Source organism: Botryllus schlosseri, chromosome 2, assembly GCF_051294905.1.
Source record: "Botryllus schlosseri isolate E-star chromosome 2, Bs_hap1, whole genome shotgun sequence".
NCBI lineage: Eukaryota > Metazoa > Chordata > Ascidiacea > Stolidobranchia > Styelidae > Botryllus > Botryllus schlosseri.
This window is the reverse complement of record NC_137237.1, coordinates 39,044,603-39,063,386: the sequence shown is the minus strand read 5'-3', so window position 1 is coordinate 39,063,386 and position 18,784 is coordinate 39,044,603. Positions and strand designations below refer to the sequence as shown.

Below are 18,784 nucleotides of genomic sequence, written 5' to 3'. Positions count from 1 at the left end.
GACTGTATTAGTAGAAGTGGAACTCGTCCACAAACATACCCACTTGAGCCAGTTGTGCACGTACACCATACCAACTTGAATACTCCAAAAAAGTAGACGTCAGGGCTGTAAGCAAGTCTCAAGGCTCCGAGATAACAAGTCAATCTCACTTTCATAGCCTTGACTCAGAGTCAAGTCGAGTCATTTTTTTTCTTCACCGAGTCACGTCCAAGTCCAAGTCAACGAGCAGAGGGCCGAATTCGAGTCTAAGTCATTGTGTTAACTGTATAGTTTCCAGTTTAAGTTTTGAAACAGCCACTTTTTATAACTCTGTTTGGTTGATTTCGAATAGTTCGCATATATAACATACTACTGTTCCTCAATCTTGGCAGTTTCTGGTTGCATTTTCAAGTGCCACTACCAATAGACGAAAACCCAATAGTGTGGCCGTCTCAGTCTCGAGTCATATGTTGAGTAGAGTTCAAGTCGAGTCAATGCACAAATTGACTCGAGTCCAGTCATTTCCGTCTTTTGAGAAAATGTCTCGAGTCAAGTCGAGTCAGCATAAAATCGTGACTCGAGTCGAGTGATTACTCGAGTCATTACAATCCCGGTACACGTATTTCGATATTGCTGACCACGTCAGGCTATCGTTAATGTAGGTACGTAGTGCAATACCGCAATTACTTTTGATTTTGAATGGTTTCTTACAAAGTTACCCATTGTCATTTTCAACGTACGATACATTGACAGACGTATGGTACAATCTGGAGATCTGCACCGACATCTATCGGACAATTTCCCATCGCGCAAAAAATCGCTTCAGTGCAAATAGATTGAGTATTGAATGACAATAAAATACAGTCGTAACATATAAATTCTTTTTTAAAAAGTTCTCCATCAAAATCATCGCACAATTATAGAGTTAATTTCCCGATCTAGAAACTGTACGTCTCCGCGATTTCGGTCGACGACAAAATAGCACCGTCGTGTTTGACTTGGTTTACAGATTCAAAAAGAGTCTTCGACGAGGACACTAATTTTAGGAGCAGATGTCGGTAAGAAAAGCTCGTGTCTCCCACGATGTAACTTTCCAAGCTGTGCTTGTATTTTTCCTTGAAAATCTTCTTGATTTGCTCCATGTCCACCTTTAAGATATATTTAATTTGGATTAGTCTGTGAACTTGTACAATCTATGTTTTTTCATGCCATATTAAATCAGTATTTACGGTGCTGCTGAAAATTATGTCGGCATTCGAGGTCGAGAATATTTTTGGAGAAATTGAATTAAAATTATTCTGATAAAGAGCCGAAAATCAACATTTCATCACTCTAAATATATAGGCCTATCATTACATCACTGTTCAAGTGTATATGTATAGGAAAGTATATACCTATCTTCATGGGATATAAAGAGCACTGTCATCATGGGGGATAGTTAGTGTATGCACGAGATCCCGACCTTAGTGTTTAGATTGTCAATGAGAATAAAATATTACTTTCGTTATGGAGACACATACCGGGGGCTTAGTGTATTTTCCGCGTACCTTCTATTGCGATGTAGTACACGAAAACAGAACTCTCCATACCTGGGATATATCTCCATACAAATTGTTGTATTTGACTCGTCGCCGTCAATTGTTATGGATTTGAAAGCAAAATATTGTACCAGTAATGAGGAACGGTGATAAATAATCGATGAATTAACCGATTCCCTATTGTAATTCAAATCCTATTAATCAAGCGCGTAAATATTTTATGACAACAGGCCACATGGAAATTGGCTTATATCCTAGCAATTGCAAGTAACATGGTCTCACTAGGAATTGTTAACGAGACGGTATCAATCCAATTCAGTATTGATCAATCGTAAATAACAGAACGGATATCATTCGTAGCGAGGAGGGAATATTGCTATCATTTACTTAGCTCAAACTCAGCAGACCAAGCTAAGTTTGACAGTTCTTTGACACAATTCAAAGTTGACATTTACTCGCTGGCTGCACAAATTTTGTCTGCTAGATGCAGGTCGCCCACCCCTGCTGCAAGTCATTATAGACTATCGTCCACATATTTTAGGAAATGATTCAAGAGTGCATAAACACGTCACTATTGAAGCATGTTATGCAATAATTTCGATTTTTGAGACATATATCACGCCCGGTTGAATGTCTGGCAAATCTTTCTGCTATTTAATCAATCAGATTACTAAATCCAGTATTTATACGATTACGGCACGGATCAAATACAGCGCCGCCGCAATATGGAAACAAAGTGTCGGAATTGGCTGTGTTTACCTTTTCAATTACCGAATTTCGAAACGCTGACACTGATCTGTTCTTGTTCTCTAATCAGAATATTTATAAATGGGTTGGATAGAATTTGAATCCGTTTTTCTCCCCCCAATAGTCATGTTAATCGGCATTCCCGGGTCCCTTGGGATTATTTATAGCCATATCCGGCGTAAACAAACAGAAGCAGCTTCATTCAGTTTCAATTAGCGTATTTGGACTGCGCCGGCACAATTGAGTTACCGACCTCGCTTCGAGTTACTATAATCCTGGTCAGGGTGTTGTCGTCGGTACCGAGTCCTTTCATAGACCTGTAGAGTCTGTGAGCAAAATATCCGGTCGGGCTGACTGCGTATTCTGCTATCGCCTTCAACGCCGATTTCATGTAACCCGCGAAATAGAGTCGGATGTCACGGTATATGTCTCGTTCAGAGTTCTGTAAGACAGACCAACAGATAATTTATTGCTTCGACAAAATTAAGCAGAAAATTGATTGGATATGACAAAATGGACAATAAATGTCTTATTACTCCTCCCCGCCAATAGCAGTGGAGTAAAATAGCGTATGCATTTTTAATGTACACTCGTAGCGAAAATCGTTTGTATTCACACCCAAAGGGCAGAGAAGGGTGGTACACGAAAACAGAGCCTATATCTCAAAATTAAATCGCGGTCCGAAATTTTGATCAAAATGTTGTGCTTGTTTTATAGTATAACGTAGATTCTGGTTTCGAGTGCCACCCGTATATCAGAGGCGGTTCCCTGGTGAAAATACACTTTTTTTCGAAAAGAGTGTGGAAACTTTAAAGTGGCACCCAAATTGGTAGTCACGACCCCAATGCCTATTCTATGGGGTTGCGGAGACGAAAATTGAAAAGCAGTGACTATTAGATAAATGTCAATTTAGCGGATGATATCGGCGGCTCATTCCTGAGTATTTAGGTCATTTCCCAAAATGGGAGAAACTGATGCGAACCCGGCAAACCAGATATAATATCAGTCGAAGAGTCATTTGAAGAGCCAAGTACTATAACGCAAGCTTGGTATCTGGTCATTAGTAGGAAGATCAAAGTGTCGGGGGTTTACCCAGGCTCTTCATCGCCATCTCATCCGCGAAAGCGGTGTCCTATAAAAAGCCTAGGAGGGGACCGTGCTACAAGTTGACAGCTACGGAATGAAAATGAAGGAAATCGGCCTAATGTAAATGACCATATTAGTCGACAGACACCACGAATACCACAAACAAAAGTGTAGGGAGCATAGAAACCAATACAACGGTTATATTTCCTTCCTGGGAAATTACAAGTGACCGGTAGTGCCAAGTGGTAACATCATAATACACAGGACACTAGTAATAATTACGTAAATGAACAAGTAGTAATAAGCCAAATTGAGAGGTGGGGTCGCGAAACATTTTCAAATAGAAATTTGGAGTCGGACCATAAAAAGCTTGGAAGTCCCTGATGTACAAGGATGACTTTGATTCATTCACAGTTACCTGTGTGTTTTTGACATTTTGTTTCGGAAATACCCACTGGCTAGTTGTGTCCTCATACATCATTTGGAAAAGACACGTTCAATCGATCACAGCGTATCGAAAACGCTGCTGTGTGACAAAACTCTGAATTTAAAAATTATAATTGAGTGTGGTTTCATTCGAATTTAAGTGGACTTTTCCATTCGAGCTTGCAGTAGTAAGGCATATAAAATTTTACCAGTTTCTGACGCTGCCACAAGCAGTAGATGACTAATAGTGGACAGTGCAGCGTTACCAACCTCATCGTTTATCGGGCGAAACGGACGACATGGCTATGATATTAGCTAGGCCTCTTGTATCCATACTAAATCCATACGTGAAGCTACAGAACTTTAATATGTAATGGAATAATATATTCACATTGAAATAAGCCCGAATATTTTAGGCAGATACTCGTCGATAGGGATAATAGTCAGCAACTATAGTAGATATTTCTGAATTCTTTACCAGATAGGTAAGTAGGTATTATATCAGGGGTTCCCAGAGGGTTGGTTCCTTTTTCATGGGGTCGGGAAGACGATTATTAGAAAGAAGTTGACAAATACGATAACACCCATTAACCGGTGGCTCATTCACAAAGAAATCTGGCTCATTTAAAAAAAATTGAAAAATGACCTCGGGAGGGATACGAAACTGGCAAAAAGGTATCACTCGAAGCGGGATTTCAACGCCATCCGTACTATAATGTGAGAATGATGTCAAATCAATACTATACTGCTATTACAGCCACCACTATGAACATTAAGGCGAGACACATTGAAGCGAAATAATAAAAATGGTGATCTGCATCCCAAATTTATTGGTGGATCGCGGAACATTTTCAAATCGGAATTTGGGTCGCGACCATACCAAATTTAGTGATCTCCGTATTAAGGGATATGATGTAAGTTTGCTTTTTGCCCCATTACAAAAACCGGCAATTTTCTTCCAATTGCTGACCATTACACCCCTTGAAAGTGTCAGCCGAAATATTCTGACTTATTTCATGAGTATATTGTTTAATCGTATGTAGCATAAACATTATGAGCACGCTATCAAACCTACTTGTTTGTATAATTCGAATAGCGCCCGGATGTAGGCGAAATTCTTCTTACAAAAAACTTCATTGAACGCGTAGTACTGAATCGCCCCGCCTTTGCGCACAGCTCTCTTTAGCGCTTTCACATCGCGCCTCAGTAAATCCATGGGGACCTCGTCCGATTCGTCGCGGGAAGGCTGGAAATTGAGAATAAGGGAACGTCACTCGTGTGCCGGCTTCGATCAGCGGCGGAAGGCGAAAACGTGCGGATTTCCATGAATATTCATGAGGAAGCGGGAAGCGGTGAATTTCGATCATTTGTGGTGGGAAACTGTTTATCGATTCCGGTCATGCGGTATTACGTTTCGTATACGAGCACAATATTTCCACATCGCACTACCACGCTGACGTATGTGCGATGGTCGAAGTAATAATCAGTGATGATGCTGAAGGGTAATTTCACCAGGGGGATGAAGGGAGCATCCAACCCCCATTATCCACGAATTTTTCGAAAGTTTGCGTAAATCAACTTAAAGTAGATTATTTTAGGAAAAATCTATTTAACATGAAATGTTCTTCCTGCTTTGCCCAATTTATTTGCATTATTAGGGGGACTTTGACCGCATCAAATATTTTCGCATACCTCTTATCGTCATATCAGAAAATATTATAAAGAGCAATCACGATGTTTTCTATTATTGTCTGTTGGCATAGAAGGTGTCACAGAGCAATAATTATGAATTGGAAGTAAATCGCGCGGTGCGCGAAAATATTCGCAGTTCGATTCTTCATTAAAGAAAATCAAACGTATATAGGCTACCTGAATATAATCGAAATAAAATACAAATGACACATTCACCCGCATACACCAGTTTCACTTCATTCAGGGACATCTTCCGAATAGTGCAAGGTTCGGTATCAGTCAAAGTCAGTGTATGGATGGTACAACGCAGATATGACATTTAAAATAAATATAAAATTGGGATTATGGCACTTGTTCAAACTTGCAAGTTTCCGCACAAAACTCATTCCGAGTTCCATAAATCTCAATTCTCTCGGGTTTCTTTGTGCCACCCGCAGATGCTTTCACGTCCCACAAGGGGAAAGGCTTCCAGTTTGAGAACCGCTGAAATAGTGGATATACTCGATTCGTCGCATACTTTTGGCGGTTAATCTGATATTTCCATTTCCGAAATTGCCGAATGGATCGAGCTTAAAAACACACCACATTTGACTAATCACTAGATTTCGCCAACAATGGATTTTTGAGGCGATGCGATGAGTATTTCGAAAAAGTAGAAGTACTTCGTTACTGACCACCTCTGGTTACTGATCACCCCTAGCCATCATTTGTATGTGTAGTTGTGAAGAGTCTGCACCTAACACAAAGCTAAACCTTACGGTGTGTAGATCATATGCGAAACCACATGTTTTAACTCTAACAGCATACCTGCATGCTACACCTACCCCGCGTGTGCTGGTTTAATGTCAAGGCATGGAATACAAGCTCCTTACGGCATCCGGAACAAGGGACGTACAAGATTGTGGTAAACCATGTGATGCGCGAGATAACGAAAAGGGGGTAACACTAAAGGTTGCTGTCTATCATAATCAATCATCATTTCATCAATCACATTGCAACGCTACAATCGTCTTACCAACCTCCGCAAGCATGAGGAGCATGTCGCAAAATTCCCCCCTGGTTTTTCTGCGGATCAGGTCATCCACGTCATGGTCGTACGTTTTCATGTACAAGTCACGAATCTCCTTGATTTGGCTGTTGCTTCGCGATATCAGTATTTCTACCAGCGACTGGAACGAAATAAAATTGAAATGGTGGCTGCATTTGATAAATTGGATTAGGCCTAGTAGGGTTTTCGAAAATCAGGAATACAAGCATGGGCCCATGCACTTTTTACACGTATACATGGCTGATTCATTGCATAAAGCAAGATGCAAATCAGGACATCGACACTTTTCGGTAAAAACGTTTGCTTCTATACGCATTCTAATTGATAAAAATAAGTCAAATACGTCAATATATTATGAAAAACTCGCACTCGTTTTTGCAATTTCCTTGTGTGGCACGCGAAAACAGCACACGCACAACACACCCATTGCATTTATACACATATTAATCCATATATATTTGATTAGTTTTCGTCCATTGGAAATGGCGCTGAAGCGAATTTCTGTACCAGGAAGTGCCGTTAAGCAGATTTCACCAGCGCTGTGGGCCAGACAGGCGAAATCACTATTTCTGTACATGGTATACGTTTCGTGTTAATATTCAGCTTGAAGAAAATATGTGCTTCAATGGTTCTCATCGCTACGTCTATGCCGCAGCGTGCATGCCCAGGTGTAAGAATTTCACCGGAACCAGCAAATAGGGCCAGGCACGTGTTGTTGCTAACTTTTAATTATATTTTCCTTACTTTCCAACATGTATTTGAAGTTACTGTTACCATATAAATGAATATGCATTCGAACTTATTCGCTAAATCAACAACGGTTCTATCTGGGTCGGCGATACGGAAAGTACAATAGTGCTGCTTGTCAAAGCAACACTATAGTTGTTTCGACGTGGAAATTGAACTTCCTGAAAGATAGATTTTGACTACAGCTGTGAATGTACAAGCCACCGTAGTGGTTGACCAAATATATTAACATTGCAACGAAGCAAGCCCACAAAATCGTCATTTGGGTGTAGAAAATGTAGAATATTTCCGTGCCTTTAATGTACGCAATCAATTATACCGTAATAGACATTACCAACAACGGATTTTCGGATTCAGCGCTCCAGTGACTTTCGAATACGATCTAGCCTACTTTATTCAATTTGAGCCTTCGGATCACCAGCTATGGGAACAGTAATTATGTTGCTTTTTGATTGCTAAGCAGTAAACACTCCGGGCATGCTAGCGTGACGACGGGAGCTGCGTATCTATCCGTAGGTTAGTTGTCTACAGTTGGACAGTCGTGTTCATGTCCTCGGCATATATTCATTGAATGTTTCGTAAAGAGCATCATTGCCACAACTCCCTTTGTAGAGACAATGCAAAAGCAGTTCCACGTGCCATTTGAAACTGATGTTGATTTAATCTGATCGAAGCAACTATCATCAACTTCTTATTTTTCTCTAAACACTTGATGAGCAAAATTTATTAGTGACAATGTCTATTAGTGTATATCATATAATTCCTTGCATACATTCGAGGCACGAAAATATCCGACATGTCCTAATACGCAAATCGCGACTTCGCGGGTTTGATTCGTTGCAATGTTAATATATTTGGTCAACAGCATCAAATTCAATCATTAATCGTACGCTTACGCACAGTGGCAGGTTGTAGGCTATTAAATATCCCTCATTGTAAACATGGACGCGTATCAACAAAAAAAGAGTCGTTCGGTAGCGCGTTTCATCATGTAGCACCACATGTTGATTTTTCAGATTGTCAATCCCAATATTTTGATTTTAGTTCTCCCAGGACTCAAAGTTTAATATTCATGTTTATTGAAAACTTTCGGCTAAAGTGTATTGACGATGCGAGTTCCTTGGCATGTATTGGTAGATAGCTGTACATAACATATCAATTTTACAAGAAATCTCATCATTACTAATTACAGATTGTGCAGGGTGAAATCTCATCATTACTATATTGCAGAGTGCGCAAGGTCGAAAATAAATATGATAATGAATAGTGATGATACGGAAGCATATTGATAATAATCGAGAAACTGCATCATGTTGAATATACACGGTGACATCAACGTGACGTATCTGTTCCATAAAAGCTACATCTTAAGCTTTAAATGTTATATGGATTCCGTACCGTTAGTGAGGCATATTGTTATGAAAACACCCGATGAATCTTCTGTGAGAAATCAATCACTGTCGCCATTCGAAAGTGCGTGAATAATAATAAACAATCAGGCGAGTATGTTAACTGTTTTTGGTTAAACAGAGTAAACACTCAGCAAGATATATAAACATTGCCTTGGCTGATTTTGACAAATCTACACATGTAAATGTCTTTGTGAGCAGTGGATCTCTTACCGGGATTAGCAGATACATGCAGTATAATCGATAAGTATCGAACAGGATACCGTATATGAGTGTGTATGTGTAAGCATCATGTATAATTATTTTTCGTCTCTCGCGGATAAAATATCATCTTTTGTTATAAATTTGAAGTGCCCCTCTTATTGTGGATAAGTGGGAAGAACAACCAAATGCCAAACAAGCTTACTCCAAACATCACGCAGAACTCATTTACGGGAACATGGACCCTCGCCTGATACGGATATTAACCGTGAGCCATGGCTATAAACCGAGTTGGATACCTAAAACATTCACAGCTTCTCCAAATTACGTTGGAAATAAATCGATAACTACATTTTTTTAATCGAACTAGAATTATTGTTGTGGTTTTAGTATTCGTGGTATTTTTTGACTACAATGGTCATGTACACCAGACCGATATTCCTCATTATGATTCCGTAGTTTTCGACCAATAGAACGGCCCAGCTCTAGGATTTTGTAAGACGCGGATTAGATGACAAGGAAGAGCCTAGATAAGCCTCCAACAAGGATTCTTGAGTCGGCCTCGGTCGGTTACGAACCGCAACCCGTCGATGTCGCAGCTATTTGTCATACCACCACACAATTAGAATTACTGAATTCGCGAAAACTGGGAAATTGAACGAGTGCAGTTCACATATCAGTTCAGAGTTGATTCACCCAAGCACGAGCAAATGTCTTTACAGCAAGCCCGACTCTTTTCCCGCTACACAGATCTACTGCAGCATTATTAGGAAAACCAGACATCAAATTAGGATTGAAATTAAAGTAAAGAAACAATTCACAAATTAGATTAGAATTCGGCTGGAGAAACCTTTCACAAATTAGGCTAATTAAAACGAAATGCCGATAATCTAAGTTGACAACTAGAATTATCTTGCTGTAGACGTCCGCTATGAACTATGCTATATTGGCATTTGTTTAGTCGAGAATTCTAATAATGCTAAAGCGATAGTGACAAGAGATGAAAGCATTTGAACGGAGGGATCCGACGTCAGCTAATCATACAGTATATCAAGAGTAATTATTAACGCCGAGATACACAAAAGAATGTGCCGTATAAGCCCATCACCACACACGCCAATTCGCCGAATAGACCCTATTAAACTACTCGAACCATATTGTACAGTACAATCGCGGATTTGACCACATTAGTGGAAGTTGTTAGCGACTGAACGACATTTCCGTGGTGTGTGTGTTTCCATTCAACTAACGTGCGGTTTGATCCAATCATCATTAGGAATCCGATTTTATTCCTCTACATCAGTGGTTCTCAACCTTTTTTAGACACGCCCCTCTATATGATGGTGAAAAATTTCGCGTCCCCCTTATCGTCATATCACAAAATACAACCATAATGCAAGCAACCCTAACAGATTGTTTGATGACATCGAAGGTTATGACTTTTGATGAGAGAATTCAAAAATATTAAAGTAGGTCGGTCTATACAGAGACAAACACGCTTGACTTGGAGGTAAATCTGGCAGAGCGCGAAAAAAAATCAGTTGACCGCTTCTTCGCGCCTCCCTCCAGATGCTTTCACTCCCCCCCTCCCAAAGGGAGGCGCGCCCCCCAGGTTGATAACCACTGCTCAACATTATGGTTCACTCTTAGCGAAGATATTGTGTATTCATTTCACACCCGTGCACCACCAGACTTATACCGCGGTATAAATTGAGTACAACATTTTAGTCAAAATTATGCATGGACGTAAGAAGGTACGAACGGAGGCAAGTAGGATTTATAGCCGTGATATAATTTCGAGTTCAGATCTGTTTTCGTATACAATTACAATTTCAAATGCAGTACATTGTTTATGAGACCTGACAAGCACAACATAACACAATTGGAGCTTTTACATTTTACGATCCACAACAGACCAGTGTCCACCGTGACACCAATAACTGCTTCCCATGAACATGCCAGAATGTATAAACATTAAAATGAATGGTTTTTCGCGTTGGGATTGGTGTTTGGGGTGCGAGATATTAGGGTTTGGGTTAGGGTATCTAAAGATTAGGGTTGTAGGTCCGGAATATTAGGGTAGTAGGTAATTTAGGGGTATCCCACGATTAAGGTGGGGTGGTGTTATGGTTATGGTATCCTAAGGTCAGATTTGGGAGTATCGTATCCCTCACCGCAATCCTAATATCCACCACCCGTAACACTAATCCAATCCTAACATCCCCTTACCCACAACCCTAATATTGGGATACCCAAACCCTACCGCTGATGCACTTACAACCCTAACATCTCCTCACCCACAATCCTAATATTGGGATACCCTAACCCCAACTTGTAACACTAACCCACCCCCTCCTGTAGCCTATCCGTTGTTAATCGTTGTCAGTCGCTCTAACCTTTGGTTTTTACCAGTCGCTTAAAAAATTATGCGTTTATATTTTCAGTACTCATGATTAGGACTACTTACAAAACATTCGAAATTTTTAGAAAACATTCGAAATTTTTTTAAATTAAAGAGTATTCTACGTCTCATAAATGAAACATGAATAACTTGCGATTATTGGTAATTACGTCGCTACGGTTGTCAAAATGCACCTCTCTACCGAATTTGAATTTATGATTAGTCAATTACGTGTTTAGCAGTATTATAATTGTAATTTGATATTTTTGGCAGGGAGTAATTGTAATTGTAATGTAATTTAAATATTCAAGGGAGTAATTATACCGAATTAATGTAATTAATCCAGCTCTGGTGTGAATACACTCTTTTCTCTTCGAGTGTGTGCATTCGATCGCTACGTTTGTTCGTTTGCTTACTTTGCGGAAATGACAGTTATAAATATATCGCAGTAAACACTATTTTCCTACGTAATCACGTGACCCTATTACTGCGCGCGTGCTCTATGCTCACTTCCATTTGTGCGCATTATATTCCGTCAAACATCTTATGCATTTGAAAGTTTGATTTCGATTTATAGCGGCCTTATCTTATGCCGTAAAGGTTAGACTGACAGCCTTCTGCGTAAATTTAGTCGCCGCCCAATCTCATTTCGCATGTCGCGCAGAAACAAAAGATGATCCACCAAACGGCCTACATATGCTATTGCTACTTAAACTGATATCGCGAGGCTTTAATGAATTGCCGTCTTGCCAATTTTACGAATATCCATGTACATTAAAAATCGAGGTACGCAATAATTGAAGTTCAAAATATACAAAACACTGAAATCGATTGATGTGAACAATGTGCTTGTCATTGAATAAACCAGGGCTCATTACTATGTTTTATATTGTAATACGCGTTTCGATAGTTGTTACATCGATAAGTACAAAATTTCGTACTTGTTCGGCTTATATCTATAGATTATAAGGAGACACGTGCAGGTGCACAACTTCAATTTACTATTGAGTAATATGTTCATTGTTCATATTAAAATAAACGAGACGTGTTTCGCGTGACGAGCGTCCGCAGAATATTTTTCTTTTTCATTTCAATTGGAATATATTTTGCAATTCTGTAGATTCTGGGGATAGTTATAGGCCTGAAAAAAAAATACAGATATTCCTAATGCAGTCGATAGCATCGAAGCACGCTTGCCTGAACTGCAGAGCTCAACCACTTTACAGTAAAGTCAAGCTCGTGACTTTCGACTTTCACAGAAAAGCGGACCACCGAGTCAACCGAGGGCGATGTGACGCACTTAACTAATATGATTTACATACATTTATGTATTATACGTGATGATGTGAAACGCATCAAAATCTTTTTATTGCGATGTAGCCATATGGTCGCCATACGCCACTGAGACCCACAAAACCGCCGTCGTTAAAATATTCACGAGTTTTAGGTATGAGCTAATGACCACGGAAATAGTTAGCCGATTTATTTACGCACGTCAAAATGTCAGCTAGTAACGACGTAGCAGCTAAACATAGCATCAAAACTATATACACGGAATGTTAATAAATTTATTGCTAAATATCACCTTTTTACTGCGTGCTTCAACAATTCAACATTCGTCGTTTAGTCCAAATCAAGATTTAAACGCGTGTTACCTTCTCATCCGTCCCGAATTCCTCCAGCGCGGCGTGTAATGTCCATACATCGTATTGCAAGGGAGACATGAAGCTAGCACGTAGTACCCGTTGGAAATCGAAATGTGTGTAAACTTTCAAGTCAACGTGTAGGTCCTGGAACAGATTATCAAATCAAGTTCTCATGCAATGCGATGGTACAGGTTCAATAGTCTGTAACGTGATGGCAGCAAAGTTTCTTTTCGGTTTCAGAGCCCGCACAAACACCACCGCTTGAAATTAGGCAGAGGTTATGACGAATATTTTTACTGCGCATTTCATTAAAGATCATCAACTCTATCTAAAATAATCATTTTCTTACGACAGTTTGAGCCCTGTTTGTCCATATTTCTCGCGCGCAGAGCATCTATATTTTCGTATCCACGCATAATTGTGGTCTTATAGACGCCAATTATTGAATCAATCGCCGAATGTACCGATCGTTAAAGAAGCAACACGTTGAGCCATATCAAGCTCACCTGAATGGATATTGAACGATAGCTCAAAATATAAGTGTACGACAAATGCAGAAAAGTTTTTTTCAAGAAGCCACTGTACTTCGGTCCTCAAGTGGCCCGCGAGAAGGTGTTGGGTGGCTCGCGAGATAATTTTCGAAATCAGTTATATTATCAAAAATGGATTGCTAAGATTGCGAACTTGCAAGGCCAACCAAAAATTTGATTAGCCTGGCCGCAACACTTGGGATGTTGATGACTAAAATATCAGTTCCGACGTATTGGCAGATGCATGGGTCAGTCACATTTTTGGTACATCTTCGTACATTGGTAGAATATTTTGCGGTAAATGTATCTTCTTCACGCTTCGCGCAATATGTTGTCCCTCGATTTCTTGCTTTTAATATTGTTACCCCCTCCTTCAAATGAAGAAACGCCCTCTTTTAAATGAACAGACCATATTGAGTCTAACTATATTCGCAATTACGAGATACAGTGTCGTCCAACATGTGACCTTGCGTTTGCGCTCGCAGAAAGACCGTCGACGTTGAAACCTAGACACGAAATGATTGACGCATGTTGGTTGGAGTTTCGATATCGATATGTCCAGGCGCTGAATAGTCCTGTCCTTGCAAACTGCTCGCAGAGATATACAGCAGATATACCCGATTAGTAATATTATTGACCCATCAACTTTGAAGTTTTTGCACCTCGCGCGGCTGCTGGCTCGCGCAATCATTCGTCAATTGCATGTGGCCCTTTGACCGAAAAGGTTGGTCAGCCCTGGAGTATACCCTTTCTGTGGTTCGAACCATTGCCCGTCCCAAGAGGATCACTTGGTTGGAAAGTTAAAGACAACGCAGTAATGATCTGGATCACACGGCGGTGAGGAATTATATTTTTTCGCTTACTCTTCCTTGTCTCTCTTTGTACTTTCTCGCAATCTCCAGCCGTTGAGATCTCGTCCGGGACGCCACAACCTCTATGATCGCCCTGTTGTCGCCACCTGATACAGAAAATGTCCCGTGTGAGATGCATGATTTTCAGACTTCCATCACAGTGGTTCTTTCCTTAGCCCACCTTAATAAACTAATGTCCCCTCCCTAACCCCAATATCCCCGCCCGAACCCTAATATCCCTCTCCCCCAACCCTAACACCCCTCGCCCCAACCCCAATATCCCCCTCCCCCATCCCTAATACCCTTGCCCCCGCAACCCTAATATCCCCTTCCCCAACCCGACCATAGTCGACATAGTTGCGTCACAGCCGACATGGTCGACATAGCTGCGACATAGTCGACATGCACGAAGCACACGGACCCATTGGAATAAGACCAGATACTATATTCCTTTGAACCTGGGAAAAGCACCGAACACAAGTCGCCTGCTTGTATCTCCAGAAGATCACTGTTCTTCAACACTATACCTAGCAGCCAGGGTCGGACGTGCCAGTGGAAATTCTAACAATCGCATAACACTGACTTCGCCGGCTTATATCCAGCTATTCAAACGGTATGAATTACTAAGGACAGAAGAAAAATTCTAGGTGGTGATGTGAAACGACGTACCTTATAACAGCATAATTCGGGTACCTACTGACTGGAAATTGGCACAGCAACAATTATAACATATTGTCATCAAGGCGTCGCGTATTCAGTGAATCTCATGACAAGTATTATACGGTCAGCAAGGTCTCATTGTCGGATTAGGGCTTATCGCGGCGATTCCCAAACTGTGTGCCGCAGCACATTAGCGCGACGCCACCGTTCTCAGGTGTGCCGCGAATCTTTTTGCATTTGCGAAAAAAACTTCAATTAAAAACATGAGGCTAGCATATGCGACTTGAAAGCGGTCAACAGCCTCACGGATGATGGATAAGCCCGTGTGACCATTATAACAGGCACAATCATATAGCGTGGTCGATAGTTGGATAATTGTCACATGATAATCGGGCTGCTACATTTCGAAAAAAGTCTTTCGTTTCACGCTACTAAGGGTTCAATTCATATAGAATAAACGACTCATCTTAACGTGAGCACACTTTTGGTATTTAAATTGCAATGTAATAATACTCCTAATGATTTGTTGTTCAGAACGTTATATGGTTTGTTAGTCCGCCTGGAAGCCGTGAATCGGGCGATTTTTTGCAGAAGAATAGCTCATTGATTTACGAAACAAAATGGATGGGTTATGGCAGTCTCCTTCCAAATCATATCTATACCATGGGTGCTAAAACAGTCCTAATTTTATTGCGATGTGCATTGTGCAACTACATGGCTATGCTAACATAGTTTTTTGTTTTGACTGAAATAAAAAGTTGTAAATGAGAGATTGCTTGTAATTTGCGACGAAATGCGGGGATGTTTGCCAATAAAGCAACCTTTTTTCAGTCGTACAGATATGGTCATATAAATAACCTTGGCCATCGCACTTTCCTATAAGTGTGCCGCGAATATTTTATAATTTTTCTTGTGTGTACCAAGTCAAAGAAGTTTGAAAATCACTGGCTCAAAGGCTTATGCTGGCTCAGATATTAATATATTTCGACCATTGTCGCTTCGAATTAATAGTTTTATGAACTTTTACTTCAATTTCGAATTTTTCATTTTCACTATTCAGATTTTGTATTGCATCCCAGTAATCCGTTTTAAACAATTATTATTTCCATATTGCATATTTTAATAAAGAACGTAGCCATCTCTGACCGACCATTAAAATTATGCGAGGTCTCGACTCAACTTACTTTCTGTAACTATTTTGAGTAGGCTACTTTCACACGTCTCATTATCTACTTCGATTCGATGCAGTTTTCACATGTCTCGGAAGTCACTAGCAACAGACAGGAAATCGATCATGGAAGTTATATGACATGTGATTGTTATAGCATGTGGACTATAGCTACTGATTCGTGTGAATATGCGTAACAAGACAGCGTCGTAACTCGAATTCTTTCGATATTCGAAGTTGTACCTACGCCTGAATCGTCAAGTTGAAATTGAACGCATTGATAAAGCTTTGCTGGGTCAGTCAGGTTAAACAATCAAATGTAAAGATATGTTCTCTGGCACGGGAGAAGCGTTGAAGCCGAAAGGCAAATTATATCTTATTAATACGATTGATGAGAGCGCTGCCTCCAAAGTCGGATCACTCACTATTATCCGTATGTTTCAATTTTAATACCAGAGAAATCACACGACTTAAACCGGTAACCGGTCAAGTTGACTACAGATTATCGAAATATCCTTGAATATGCAGTACTGCATGTATCTGGGCAATCAGTAATACGTCAACCGTTGACAGCAAGGTAAACAACAAAATACGCTGACCGAGTTTAAGTTTACAGATTGATACAACAACATTTGATCTGCTCTATGGGACTCTAGGAATGGTACACTACATTTGATTTCAACTGTTACATGACAATTCCGACTACAATTGAATAATATTTCCAATTTTAAATAAACCCCAATATTTGCGGCGGGCACGAAAGAGGCATGGAATTACGAATTATTCATCTGGGTATATATTACAGGCACTATTGCAGCCATTCAGGGACTGGTTTACCGAAAACCGAGTTCCAGTCGACACGGGGGATCAAGTGAAAGCACACGATATACTTACTACATCAATCGGAGTTGGGGTAAACCATGAGAAAGTTGACAACAATACATAGCTATGGTCCCTCGCCTAGGTGTCGTAACGGTAAATATTTATTAACACTGTTTCAATCCGTGAGGTTCTCAGTTTCCCCTCTATGCGTATCCTTCATTAGGGTATCAATTAAATGTATAAAGTTCAAAATTAATTCACACCAAAATCTATTAAAATGTGAAACAAAACCGATTTCGTAAACAAGCGACCGTAACAGTTGAACGGAATTATTGCCGTATCTAATAAAACTGTAAATCTGACATGATCTATGCTTCAACTCCAGAAACGCACCAATTAGTACTAAGTTATTACCAGTGAGATCGAAATTACCGTATAAGTGAAGATTACTTTGACTACTTAAACTGCTCCGTATTGACGGTAGTGAGGTATCCAAGAATTCCTACCAATATGTTTCAAATTCTCCACGAAGACTCGCACATCCTTTTCGACATCGAACTCAGCTCCGTCGCAAATGGTATTGTCCAAAGTAATCTGCCCTGCGCACGACATGATAGCCTCGCTTGCACGGAGGCGATTACGCTAATCGTACACTGTCAAAACAATGAGAAATGCCTTGAAAAATTCGAACATCGCACTTGTCTCGTACTGATACTTGGATTCCTACTGCAATGCTCAACAGAATGCAGATGGAGATTTTATGTGGCATGTAAATCAAGTAGGCCTATTGTACTGCGTCATCGTGTCGAAATGCACCTGAGGCGCTGGGATATATTGATTTATATTTCACATACAAAAGCGAAAAAATTCTTGCACGGAAGCTGGTGGTCAATTTAATCTCGATGTATTTGATTTAGGGTCTCGGCGGCCGCGATAAAAGCTCATTGGTTTCATATTTCATTATCTATTTCGTTTTCACAAACAAATATGCTCCGCTAAAATATTTAGTAGCGAGTGTTGGCATTTTGGTCATATGCACGAGATCAGAAGTTCGAATTGTAACAAAATAAGCAGAATCTAGTAAGCTGCAATTGTGCCAGTATGCGTATTTTTAATGATTTGCGCCCTATATATCCAAATGTATACCCGAATAGAATATATTAGTCCCTAATATATTTCTGGGTAAAACCGTGAATATATTGACAGTTCGGCGTTAATGTCTAGCAGTCGAGATATCCATAGTGCAGGGGCGGCCAGCCCGTGGCCCACGAGAATGTTTTGAGTGGCCCGCGAGGTGAATTTCGAATATAGTTATATTATCAGAAATTGATTGCCCAGATTGTGAACTCGCAAGGTCAACCGAAAATTTAATTAATCTGGCCGCAACTAGCAACAAACAGTAGAATATTTAGAGTAAAAATTTTCTTCACGAATCGTGTAATATGTTGTCACTCGATTTCTTGCTTTTAATATCGTTACTCCATCCTGAAAATGAAAACGCATAATGTACCAGATTGAGTCCAACTATATTCGCAATTACGAGAGAAAGCGTCGGCCAACATGCAATGCGATTTTGCGTTTGCGCTCGCGGAAAGACCGTTAACTAACAAACCTAGGCACAAAATTATTGACGATTGTTGGCCGAAGCCTTCGATTTCGATATGTCCTGTCCTTGCAAACTGAGCCTAGTGATACACAGCAAACCCGCAATATACTCAAGCAACACTATCATTGACCTGTCATAGACCTAAGAACTTTTGAGACTTCGCGCCTCTCGCGGCTAGTGGCCCGCGGATTGGTTCGTCAATTGCATGTGGCCCTTTAGGCAAAAAG

The 18,784-nt window shown here is 40.3% G+C and overlaps 1 protein-coding gene across 2 annotated transcripts; it reads right to left on the bottom strand.

Annotated features, from left to right (window-relative positions):
• Nucleotides 1–800: 800 nt before the first annotated feature.
• Nucleotides 801–17,805, bottom strand: LOC145434632 (annexin A13-like). Of its 2 annotated transcripts, XM_080311974.1 has the most exons (7): nucleotides 17,458–17,791; nucleotides 14,314–14,408; nucleotides 12,930–13,064; nucleotides 6,488–6,637; nucleotides 4,852–5,022; nucleotides 2,518–2,706; nucleotides 801–1,127 (listed from the first exon to the last, which is right to left on the bottom strand). In XM_080311974.1, the coding sequence occupies exons 1-7, from the start codon at nucleotides 17,561–17,563 to the stop codon at nucleotides 918–920; spliced, it is 1,056 nt and encodes a 351-aa protein (XP_080168100.1). In that variant the 5' UTR covers nucleotides 17,564–17,791; the 3' UTR covers nucleotides 801–917. The 2 variants fall into 2 exon arrangements, with proteins under 2 accessions (XP_080168100.1, XP_080168101.1); XM_080311975.1 differs by lacking the exon at nucleotides 12,930–13,064 and having other exon boundaries at nucleotides 17,458–17,805.
• Nucleotides 17,806–18,784: the final 979 nt, after the last annotated feature.

Bases quoted from the DNA above. Each gene is read 5' to 3' on its own strand.
- LOC145434632 (XM_080311974.1), bottom strand. From the start codon at position 17,563: ATGTCGTGCGCAGGGCAGATTACTTTGGACAATACCATTTGCGACGGA. The intron at 14,409-17,457 runs GTAGGAATTCTT...TTTCTGTATCAG, and splicing joins GGAGAATTTGAAACATATTG to GTGGCGACAACAGGGCGATC. The intron at 1,128-2,517 runs GTCGGTAACTCA...TATATCTTAAAG, and splicing joins TTATAGTAACTCGAAGCGAG to GTGGACATGGAGCAAATCAA.